Here is a 10,515-nt window from a genome sequence, read left to right on the forward strand (position 1 = left end):
AGGCTGTACAGGACATTGGTTAGGCCACTGTTGGAATATTGTATGCAATTCTGGTCTGCTTCCTATCGGAAAGATGTTTTGAAACTTGAAAGGGTTCAGAAAAGATTTACAAGGATGTTGCCAGGGTTGAAGGATTTGAGCTATAGGGTGAGGTTGAATAGGCTGGGGCTGTTTTCCCTGAAACATCAGAGGCTGAGGGGTGACCTTGTAGAGGTTTATACGATCATGAGGGGCATGGATAGGATAAATAGACAAAGTATTTTCCCTGGGGTTGGGGAGCCCAGAACTAGAGGGCATAGGTTTAGGGTGAGAGGGGAAAGATATAAAAGAGACCTAAGGGGCAAATTTTCACTCAGAGGGTGGTACATGTATGGAATGAGCTGCCAAAGGAAGTGGTGGAGGCTGGTACAATTGCAACAGGGTTCAGAGGGATATGGGCCAAGTGCTGGCAGGTGGGACTAGATTGGGTTGGGATATCTGGTCGGCATGGACGGGTTGGACCGAAGGGTCTGTTTCCGTGCTGTACATCTCTATGACTCTTTGACTGTAATAGATAAACAGTAGCAAAAACAAAAGACACAGGTACAGGCGAATGTTAAGGGTTTGTGAGTCCATTCAGTATTCTCACAACAATAGGATAGAAACAGTTTCAAAATGGCCGATGTGTGTGTTCAGGCTTCTGTACCTTCTCCCCGATGGTAGAGGTTTTAGAAAAACATTGTCAGGGTGGGATAGATCTTTGAGAATGTTGGCGGCCTTCCCTCGACAGTGGGCCTGGTAGATGGATTGCATACACAAACACTCTACATACTCCATTCAGCGTGTGTGTGTGTGTGTGTGTACGCATGCGTGTATGAGCATGTGTGAGAGAATCTATGTGAGACAGAGACAGAGCGAGTGTGTGTGTGTAAGAGGTAATGTATGAGACAGTGTGTATGAGAGAGAGTGTGTATGAGAGAGAGTGTGTATGAGAGAGAGAGCGTGTATGAGAGAGAGTGTATATGAGAGTGTATGTATTATGTATGAGAGTGTGCATGAGAGTGTGCGTGTGTATGAGTGTGTGTGTGCATGAGAGAGAGTGTATATGAGAGAGTGTGTGCGCGAGAGAGAGCGTGCACGAAGAGAACGTGCGCGAGAGTGTGTGAGAGAGTGTGCATGTGTATGAGAGTGTGGGTATGAGAGAGAAAGTGTGTGTGAGTGTATGAGAGAGAGTGTGTGTATGTGAGAGAGAATGTGTATGTGAGAGTGTGTGTGTATGAATGTGTGTATATGAGAGAGACAGTGTGTGTGAGAGAGTAGATTCAGTGGCAACCACACAGCCCCTATTATTGTTGCTCCCTGGATGTGGCCTGTTGTTATTGTTGCTATTCTGTCGTTAGCAATAACATCATTATGAAAACTGCGGAATTGGTCTACCTTTCAGAAAGTCTGAAAGGCATTTGACTAAGTGTGGCTTCACAACTCAGAACACTGCTCCTCATCGGGAAACATTCCCAGTTGCATTTCCCAGCAGCGTTCAGCAATCGTGACCGGAATAGAAACCACAGCCAGCAGGTTTATTATTCCTGTGGCCCAAAGGGAGGATGAGAGTCAAGTACCCAAGGAACAAGCCCGGGATCTTCCTGTGTGGCATTCTTCAGGGGCAAAGGGGTAAGTAACTTCATCCACTCACCGATCACACAGAACGGTTTCCGTGCAAACTTCAGTCGCCCTCGCCATCCTCGGTACCGACAGCAGCAGCCAGCAGACCAAATTCGGACCATATACTCCACACCAAACACCACGATCGTCACGATTTCCTGCAGTGGAGGGTGGCGGAGTGGAGAGATACAACAATTCTCGGATCACCCTGAACCTGGGAACTCAAGCCCTTTCTTCTGAACATCGGCAGAATCTTGGTTAGACTGCACTAGAACTCTTGCTCTGAGAAAGCCTTTTGGAGGTAATAGAAAGAACCCATTGACAAAGATAAGGCCAAGATTGAGGGGTCATGGTTCTCAGAAAAGTGTGAACAGGCTCCAGTTGAGGAGTAGTTGAGTAAAATTTAGAAGGGAATTTTAATCAGACAGATGTAGGGAAGATGTTACTATTTGTCTGGGGACCAAAGCTAAGGAGTTTTCAATGTATGCTACTCACTTTGAAATCAACATGGAATTTCGGAGCTGCTCCAGGTGGACCCAAACATATTGATACATTGAAGGGAAGCCAGACTAACACATGAAGCAGAAAGGAATCAGAGGACAGTATAAGATTAATGAGGTAGACTTGAGAACCCTTTTGAGGCATAAACACTGAGATAGACTCATTGGGCTGAATGGCCTGTTCTTGTGCTGTAAACAGTTCAGTAAGTAATCTTAAGTAATTACACTCCTCAACTATCTTCCAGCCACATGAGAGAGTGAGAGCGCGAGAGAGGCTCCATGACACAAAAGACATGACTTGCATTTATATAATGTATTCACGTCTTTGAGAAATTTTTCAAACATTGTGAGAGTCTGACAGTGAGGAGATGTCAGCTGCTGATTCATCCCCTCGGAGTACAGGGATTTCTGGGCAGCTCTGATCCACATGTTCTCAAGGATTGGATCGATATCCTTGATAGAATGGTAAAATCCCTACAGTGTGGAAGCATGCCATTCAGCCCACATCGACTTTCCAAACAGCATCCCATCCATCCCCTATCCCTGTCACCCTGCATTTCCCATGGCTAACCCATCTAAACTGCATATCCCTGGACAATTTAGCACAGCCAATCCACCTGCACATCTTTAGATCTTCTGAGGAAACTGGAGCACCCGGAGGAAACCCACACAGACACGGGGAGAATGTGCAAACTCCACACAGAGAGTTATCCAAGGCTGGAATCGAACCCAGGTCCCTGGTGCTGTGAGGCAGCAGTGCTAACCACTGAGCCACTCCGACTGCAATATTGAAAGCTCTTGCTGACCCACACCCTCCTTCTCAGGAAGAGATTCCCAGATTTCCACTCCAAGCTGTGTATGAGAAAGTGGTTCCTAACATCACCTCTCACCATCCTGGCTCAGATTTTACCGCTGCTCCCCTTGGTGTGGACTCTCGCCACAGGAAACCGTTTATCTCTCCATCCACCCAATCAAACTCTTCAACTATCTTAAACACCCCCATTAGCTTACCCCCGAAGGTGGGGCTCCTCTCTGAAGATGGTTCCATCCTGCTACTAAAAGTTCTTAGAATCATAGAAACCCTATAGTGTGGAAGCAGGCCATTTGGCCCAACAAGTCCACATGGACATTCCAGGGAGTATCCCACCCAGACCCACTCCCCCGTACCCTATCCCTATAACCCTGCATTTCCCATGGATAATCCACCCATCCTGCTTGTTCCTGGACACTATGTGCTTTTTAACATGGCCAATCCAACCTAACCTGCACATCTTTGGATTTCTTGTGCTCCCTAATCAGAGCAAGCAGTATCTTCCACCCCACCTGACATTGGAATCTACGCAGGACCAGCTCTGATTAGCCGCACGGTTAATGGTTGACGTTACTCACCAGTATATACAGAGCTCCTTCTGATCGCTGCTCATAGTCCTTGATCGTGGAGAAAACTGACAGCACCAGACAAGAGAAGACTAGTAAAAAACTGCAAAACACAAGCGAAGAAATGACAATGAATTAACCATTTATCTGAGGTAACATTTAAACACTTTGTGCTGGAAATCAGAGGGTATCATATTGCCCTGAGTTAAAATGTTAGGATGACGTAAAGGAGGAAACAAGGAGCAGAGAGAATTTAGGGAAGACATGAGAGAGTCCTGGGTCTGGATCATTGACAGCATGGTTACTGATGACGGAGCAATGAAAATCAGGCAACTCATGAGGCCAGAGTTAGAGGAGCGCAGAGACTGCAGAAGGCTCTGGGGCTGTAAGAGTTTACAAAGATTGCAAAAGGCAATGGATGGATTTGAAAACAGTGATAAGAATTTGAAAACCGAGGCAGTACTGTAGTGGGAGAAAACGTTTGTCAGTGGCAGAGGGGTGATTGTAAGATAAAGCTCCATCACATCCCCAAAACAATCAGATCTGGCCAAGTGCTGTTTGTGGAAGCTTGCTATGTTTATATTGGCCTTCATATCACTGTCACCAGACTTACAAAGTATTTCATTGGCTGGAAGAGCTTCAGAATATTCTAAAGTCAGAAAAGTGCAAGCTTTTACCTTTTGTGTCAAACCAACTGAATAAATATTTCAATGACAATACCATTTTTCAAATTCACATCTGGATCTGTGTGAGTCACAGCTTTCTTTCCAAACTGTTTCCTCTCTGATTCTCAGTTTTCTTAAAAGTCTAATTCCACGGCCACATTGCTTTGTCCATTTTTCACCTATTTTCCACATTCTTATTCACTTCTGTTAATCTGCTTCTTTCATCTTAAATCACCATCTCTTTGAACTCAGCCATCTTGCTTCAGTCCCCACCCTTCCCTGTAAATCAATGTGTACTGTCACTCCAGACTCCACGCGCTTGTTATAATTATAAGGACACAAGAGATTACAAAGGTCATTCGAGCTGTTCAAATTCAGCTCTTGAATGTATTAACTCTCCCTCCATGTCATCAGCAGGCGTCTTCCTGAAAATCTTGAAGCATTGCCTTCCGTGATTGATTACTCCAAACATTCATCACTCTAGGAGTGAAGCTGGTTTATCAAATGTCAGGTGGAAATTATTGTTAGCCATTTCTATGTTCATCTTGAAGTAATATTCTATCTACCCTATTTCACATTTTATTTATCTTGATCAACACTCCCTTTAACTGTTTCCTTTCCAGGCTTTAATCTGGAGTTTTGTTCTGGGTAAACGTTCCTGAAGCTCTGCTCTTGGACAGGCTGACTCTTCACTCCAATTTTAGGCTATTCAGTCTGTTACACCCATGCAAAGAAAGAGCTATCCAATTAGACCCACTCTCCCACCTGATCTTTTCCCATCGGCCTGCAAATCTTTCCCCTTCTGCTATTTTTCCAATTCTTCCTTTTGAAAATTCCTCTTGAATTTGTCTAGATCATGACAACTCACTGCTGAAACAAAATTCCTATTTTCACCCCCACCTCCTCCTTTAGTTCATTACTTTAAATCTGGTGTCCCTCTGGTTATCAAAGGTCCTGTGACTAGAGACAGCTCCTCCCTATCTCTTCTGCAAAAAGCTTTTGTGATTTTGAATGCACTGATTAAATATCTGTGAAAGGGTCACTGGACCCGAAACATTAACTCTGTTTTCTCTCCACAGATGCTGCCAGACCTGCTGAGGTTTTCCAGCAACTTCTGCTTTTGTCTCTGATTTACAGCATCCACAGTTCTATTAGTTTTTATTAAATGTCTTTTCCCCTCTGCTTGAGGGAGAGCAATCCCAGCTTCTCCAATCTCCACATCATTGAAACTCCCTCAATGTTCCACTCCAGTCAATCTCCTCTGCTGTTTTTCCAAAATCTTGACATCCTCCTGAAGTTGTGCTGCGCAGAATTGAACACAATACTTCAGCCCCTCCATCGGGGTCAAACTAGTATTCTGAAAAGGTTTGGCAGCATCTTCCTTTGTGTTTTTTATTCCCTTTCTTTCCTGATGAAGTCGTTTGTGTGCTTTTTAACAGTGACCTCCATGTGACCTGCTACGATCAGGGATTTCTTTGTTGTTTCTCCTGTTTTGAAGCCATTTCTCTCTCTGCAGGTCCTGCCGAGTTTCACCAGCATTTTCAGGTTTTATTACAGGAGGCGACGGAAGGACACAAAAGCTCAGTGCGCGGCCAGAGAACAACTCAAAACCTTATTTTTCTGAGAAGGTGATGGTGTCACAAGGAAGCATGGGGAAAGTCCCAATGACATAGGGGAGAGCTTCACATCATTTCATTTCCAGTGGGAAGGCCAATGAATAAAAACTGCATCAACTGACAGACAACCACCTTGAGAACTCTAGAGGTGATTCAAGAGTAGGAAGAATGGACATTTGAGTGAGCAGTATGGTAGCTCAGTGGTTAGCACTGCTGCCCCACAGCAACAGGGACCTGGGTTTGGTTCCCACCTCAGGCAACTGTCTGTGTGGAGTTTGCACATTCTCCCCATGTCTGCATGGGTTTCTTTCGGATGCTCCGGTTTCCTCCCACAATCCAAAGATGTGCAGGTTGGGTGAATTGGCCATGCTAAATTGCCCGTAGTGTTAGGTGCATTAGTCAGAGGTAAATAGATGTTAGGAGAATGGGTCTGGGTGGGTTACACTTCAGAGGGTCAGTGTGGACTTGCTGGGCCGAAGGGTCTGTTTCCACACTGTAGGGAATCAAGTCTATTTATATAGCAACTGTCACATCCTCCAAATATCCCAAACGACTTCACAGTTAATGAATCATTCTTAAATTATAGCCATTGTTATAGGTGGGAAATGTAACCTGGGTGCAGCAAGCTCCCATTAATCTATTTGCTTTAATGATTGTTTGAGGGATTAGTATTGACTCAGGATTAAACCCCTGTTCATCTTCAAAATATTGTCTTTGGATATATTGAATTCACCCAAAAGGGTAAACAGGGCCTCAGATAAATCCCTCATCTGAAAGGCAGCCCCTCCAGCAATGTGGCACTCCTGCAGTTCTGAGGAAGGGTCACCCAACCCAAAATGTCAGCATTGGTTTCTCTCCACAGATGCTCCCAAACCTGGTCAGTTTTTCCAACGATTTCTGCTTTTGCTCCCGCACTACTGTATTAGAGTGTCAGAGTCAACTCTTGTGCCTAACTTCAGGTGGAAGCCTGGAACCCCGGATTAACCGATTCAGAGCTAAGGAGGTAGCACCCAGTCAGCCTTGGACGGGGACAGGAGCTGAATGGTCCCAGGCGATCATCTACAGGTACTGGGTGGGTAGGAATTGATAGTGTCAAGGTCACTGACTTTGTAAGCTGGAAGTGTACAGACCAGGTACTGGATGGTGGGATTAGAAGAGCAAACAGTTCTCATTTTCCACCCGTAACTGGATTGAATGATCTCCTCCCATGCTTCCATAGATTGGTGCCAGTCAATATTGTGCAGGTTCTGTCTGTCTGTCTACCACTTGAACAGTCAAATCCATCCACAGCTTTGAGCCTAGGAGGTTCCATCTACTGACAGACAGATCCATTAACAGACATTCCTGGAATTAAAACTGGTTACCATAAGGAGGCACAGGGCTGATTAAATCAACCTGTTCAACCATTATAACAAGCTCATCTTTGTTTCCTCTCACGCTCTAGTTCATCTCATCACTCAATTGTTAAAGTTAATCAGAAAGAGCAAGCCTTAGCTATATTCTTTTTTTTAATAGCATTGCCTATCTTCGATTTAATTTGCAAGCCAACCTATTCCGCGTTTCCAGACTGTTCCGTTTGTTCAGCGTTAACAATGGCCACCAGCTGGAATCATTCAAAGGGATTATTATTGTCTGACAGAATGATGAGAGAGTGATTCAGTGATGCACAGAGAGGATTGGAATAATCTTTATTCCACAAACAATCGAAACAGGAGGGCAGCTCCAGTCGCTCAGACCAGAATATTAGAGTTATTTATGGGAGAGGGTCTTGCACAACCCAAGGATGTGCTAAAAGTGTCTTACAGACAATGAGTCACTATGGTAATGTAGGAACTGTAGCAGCCACAGAGCAAGCTCCAAAAAGCAATTAAATGTATGACCAGCTCATCTGCTTTAGTGACACTGGGGGATAAATCTTGTCCAAGACACCAGGTCCCTCCACCATCAAGGGCAGACAGGTACTTGTCTTAGCACAAAAGCAAAATACTGCAGATGCTGAAGATATGAAATAAAAACAGAAAGTGCTGGAGAAACTTAGCAGGTTTGGCAGCAGCAGTGGAGAGAGAAAGAGTTCACTCTTTGAGTCCAGTGACACTTCCTCGGAATAGTTCCTAAGAGGAGTCTACTAGACTCTGTTTCTCTCTCCACAGCTGCTACCAGGCTTGCTGTGAGTTTCTCCAACAATTTCTGTTTTTATTCCTGTGTTTAACATCTCCTTTCAAAGATGGAACCTCAGCCAATGCAGCATTCTCAAAGCACTACGCTGTAGTTTCAGCCAAGACTTGTTTCTCAAGAGTCTGCATTTGGATTTGAACCCACAACTCAAGGGTTACAGTTGTCAGTGAAGGGTGTGATAATAACGCAGGAGAGTTGGTATCATGGAAAAACAAGATCAAATGATTCCCTACACCTCAACTGATCCTGCTCTACAATTGCCCAATATCCTGTGATTGGTATACCTGCCCCCAATCACATTGGACACAGTGAAGGAAAGATTCACTAAAATACTTCCAGGTATGAGGAATTTCAAGTGTGATAACAGCCTGGAGAAGTAATGGCTGTTCTCCTTGGAATGGGATAAGTTGAGAGGAGGTTTTGATCAGGCTATATATGGTCAGGTGCATCCAGAGTATCTCAGGGGAAACTGTCCCCAGTAGAGGAAGGATCAGAAACAAAGTATGGGAAAAAGAAACAATCGTGACACATGGAAAAACATAACAGGAAGGTGGAATCTGGGAATACTGTGAGAGGCTGGAATCTGGGATAGAGAGAGATCTGGAATCTGGGAAATGGTGAGAGGCTGGAATCTGGGATGCGGTGAGATCTGGAATCTGGGAAATGGTGAGAGGCTGGAATCTGGGATGCAGTGAGAGACTGGAATCTGGGATAGAGAGAGATCTGGAATCTGGGATGCAGTGCCTGAAAGTCTGTAGGAGCAAGGTTCCATTGAGACAGTTAAGAAGAAATTGGATCTTTATTTGGAAAGAAAGAGGACACAGGGACATGGAGCAAAGGCAGTCAAGTGGCACTTGGTTATTGACTCCTTCAATGAGCCAGTACAGACACAACAGGCCGAGTGGCCTTTTTCTGCACTGTAACCATTCAGTGATTGTATCACAGCCAATTAAAGCAAATACCATTCCTTGAACTGACAGGTGGGTCCACATGCTCTTTCAACAGGAGAAAACATGGAGTCGATCATGCAAAGCAAGGTATCCATCACCACTTTGTGCTGGATCCTTTGGGAAGTGTTGGTGAGGAGAATTGTAAGAAGATGCTGGATTTAGTTGAGGCATTCGGTGAAATGGTCAGAGCTTTTGGAGGGACTATCCTGTCAGCTTATCACCGTGAGGATAATCATTACTGTCACTCACGCAGATACAGCAACTCAGAAGAGACTATTCAGCCACACGTCTGCTGCTGTGCTGTTCTTTAAGAGCTTGACCAAACTCATTGCATTTAGAATCACACATTCCCATCAACTTCCCTGGTGGGTGAGAATCTGTCCATCATCTACCTCCAACCCGAGGCTGCACAATCACACACTGCCCTCAGAAGGGGTGACCCCTTCTTCTCATTGTAAATCTGTGAACACTCTCTCTCTCTCGATCTGGACTGACCCACACCAGGAGAAATCCCATCCCCTGTCCAGGCCACTTTTGGAATATTGCATACAATTCTGTTCGCCCTGTTATAAGCAGGATGTTGTTAAACTTGAAAGGGTGCAGAAAAGATTTACAAGGATGTTACTGAGACTGGAGGGTTTGAGTTATAGGGAGTGGCTGGGACATCTGTGCAGCATCGGAGGCTGAGGGCTGACCCTAGAGAAGTTCATAAAATCATGAGGGGCATGAATACAGTGAATAGCAAAGATCTTTGCCCCAGGTTGGGGGAGTCCAAAACTAGAGAGATTAAGTTTATGGTGAGAGTGGAATGATTTGAAAGGGACCAATGGGTCAACTTTTTCATTCAGAGGGTGATGCACATATGGAACTAACTGCCAGATGAAGTGGCAGAGGCTGGTACAATCACAACATTTAAAAGACATTTGGACAGGTACATGGATAAGAAAGGTTTAAAGGGATATGGGTCAAACACAGGCAAAAAGTGCTACAGCGGGCGCACAGAGAGGGGAGCCGGAAGGTAAGCGGAGACCAGTTTAAATTAACATTTTTCTTTTCGCAGTTTGTGTTTTTTTATCCAACTAGGAGCAGAAGTCGTCAACATAGGCTTCTGGGAAGGTAAGAAGTTTGAGTGGTGAAGGAACCCGAGACACTACACGTGTAGTGTCTCCCACCCTCCCTCCTCCTCTAACCTAAAACAAAGGACTCAGTCGGCTGAACAGGTAAGATACTTAGTGTTCTTGTTTTGGAGACTAAGTGTAGAGTAATGGCAGCGCAGGCAGTGGAATGTTCCTCCTGCAGGATGTTTGAGGTAGGGGTGACCACCGATGCTCCTGCCGACTTCACCTGCAGGAAGTGCAGCCAGCTCCAGCTCCTCACAGATCGCGTTAGGGAACTGGAGCTGGATGAACTGAGGATTATTCGAGAGGCTGAGAGGGTGATAGATAGAAGCTACAGGGACATAGTTACGCCAGAGAACAGAGGTAGCTGGGTAACAGTTAGAGGTGGGAAGGGGAGGAAGCAGGCAGTGCAGGGACCCCCTGTGGTCGTTCCCCTCAACAATAAGTATACCGCTTTGGATACTGTTGGGGGG

At 45.1% G+C, this 10,515-nt stretch overlaps 1 protein-coding gene across 9 annotated transcripts in view; it reads right to left on the reverse strand.

Annotated features, from left to right (window-relative positions):
• Window positions 1-10,515, reverse strand: part of LOC122560320 (potassium voltage-gated channel subfamily KQT member 2-like) — a 176,825-nt gene that overhangs the window by 63,952 nt on the left and 102,358 nt on the right. For all 9 annotated transcript variants that reach the window (XR_006314715.1, XR_006314714.1, XM_043710924.1 and 6 more), the window contains exons 2-3: window positions 3,531-3,621; window positions 1,673-1,799 (exon numbers count right to left, since the gene is read on the reverse strand). Coding sequence is in view for 7 of the 9 variants with exons in the window: in XM_043710924.1 (XP_043566859.1) it covers window positions 1,673-1,799; window positions 3,531-3,621 (218 nt within the window). In the remaining 2 variants the exon portion in view is untranslated. The remainder of the gene's footprint in view (window positions 1-1,672; window positions 1,800-3,530; window positions 3,622-10,515) is intronic.

The sequence above is a fragment of the Chiloscyllium plagiosum genome, chromosome 20 (genome assembly GCF_004010195.1).
Source record: "Chiloscyllium plagiosum isolate BGI_BamShark_2017 chromosome 20, ASM401019v2, whole genome shotgun sequence".
NCBI lineage: Eukaryota > Metazoa > Chordata > Chondrichthyes > Orectolobiformes > Hemiscylliidae > Chiloscyllium > Chiloscyllium plagiosum.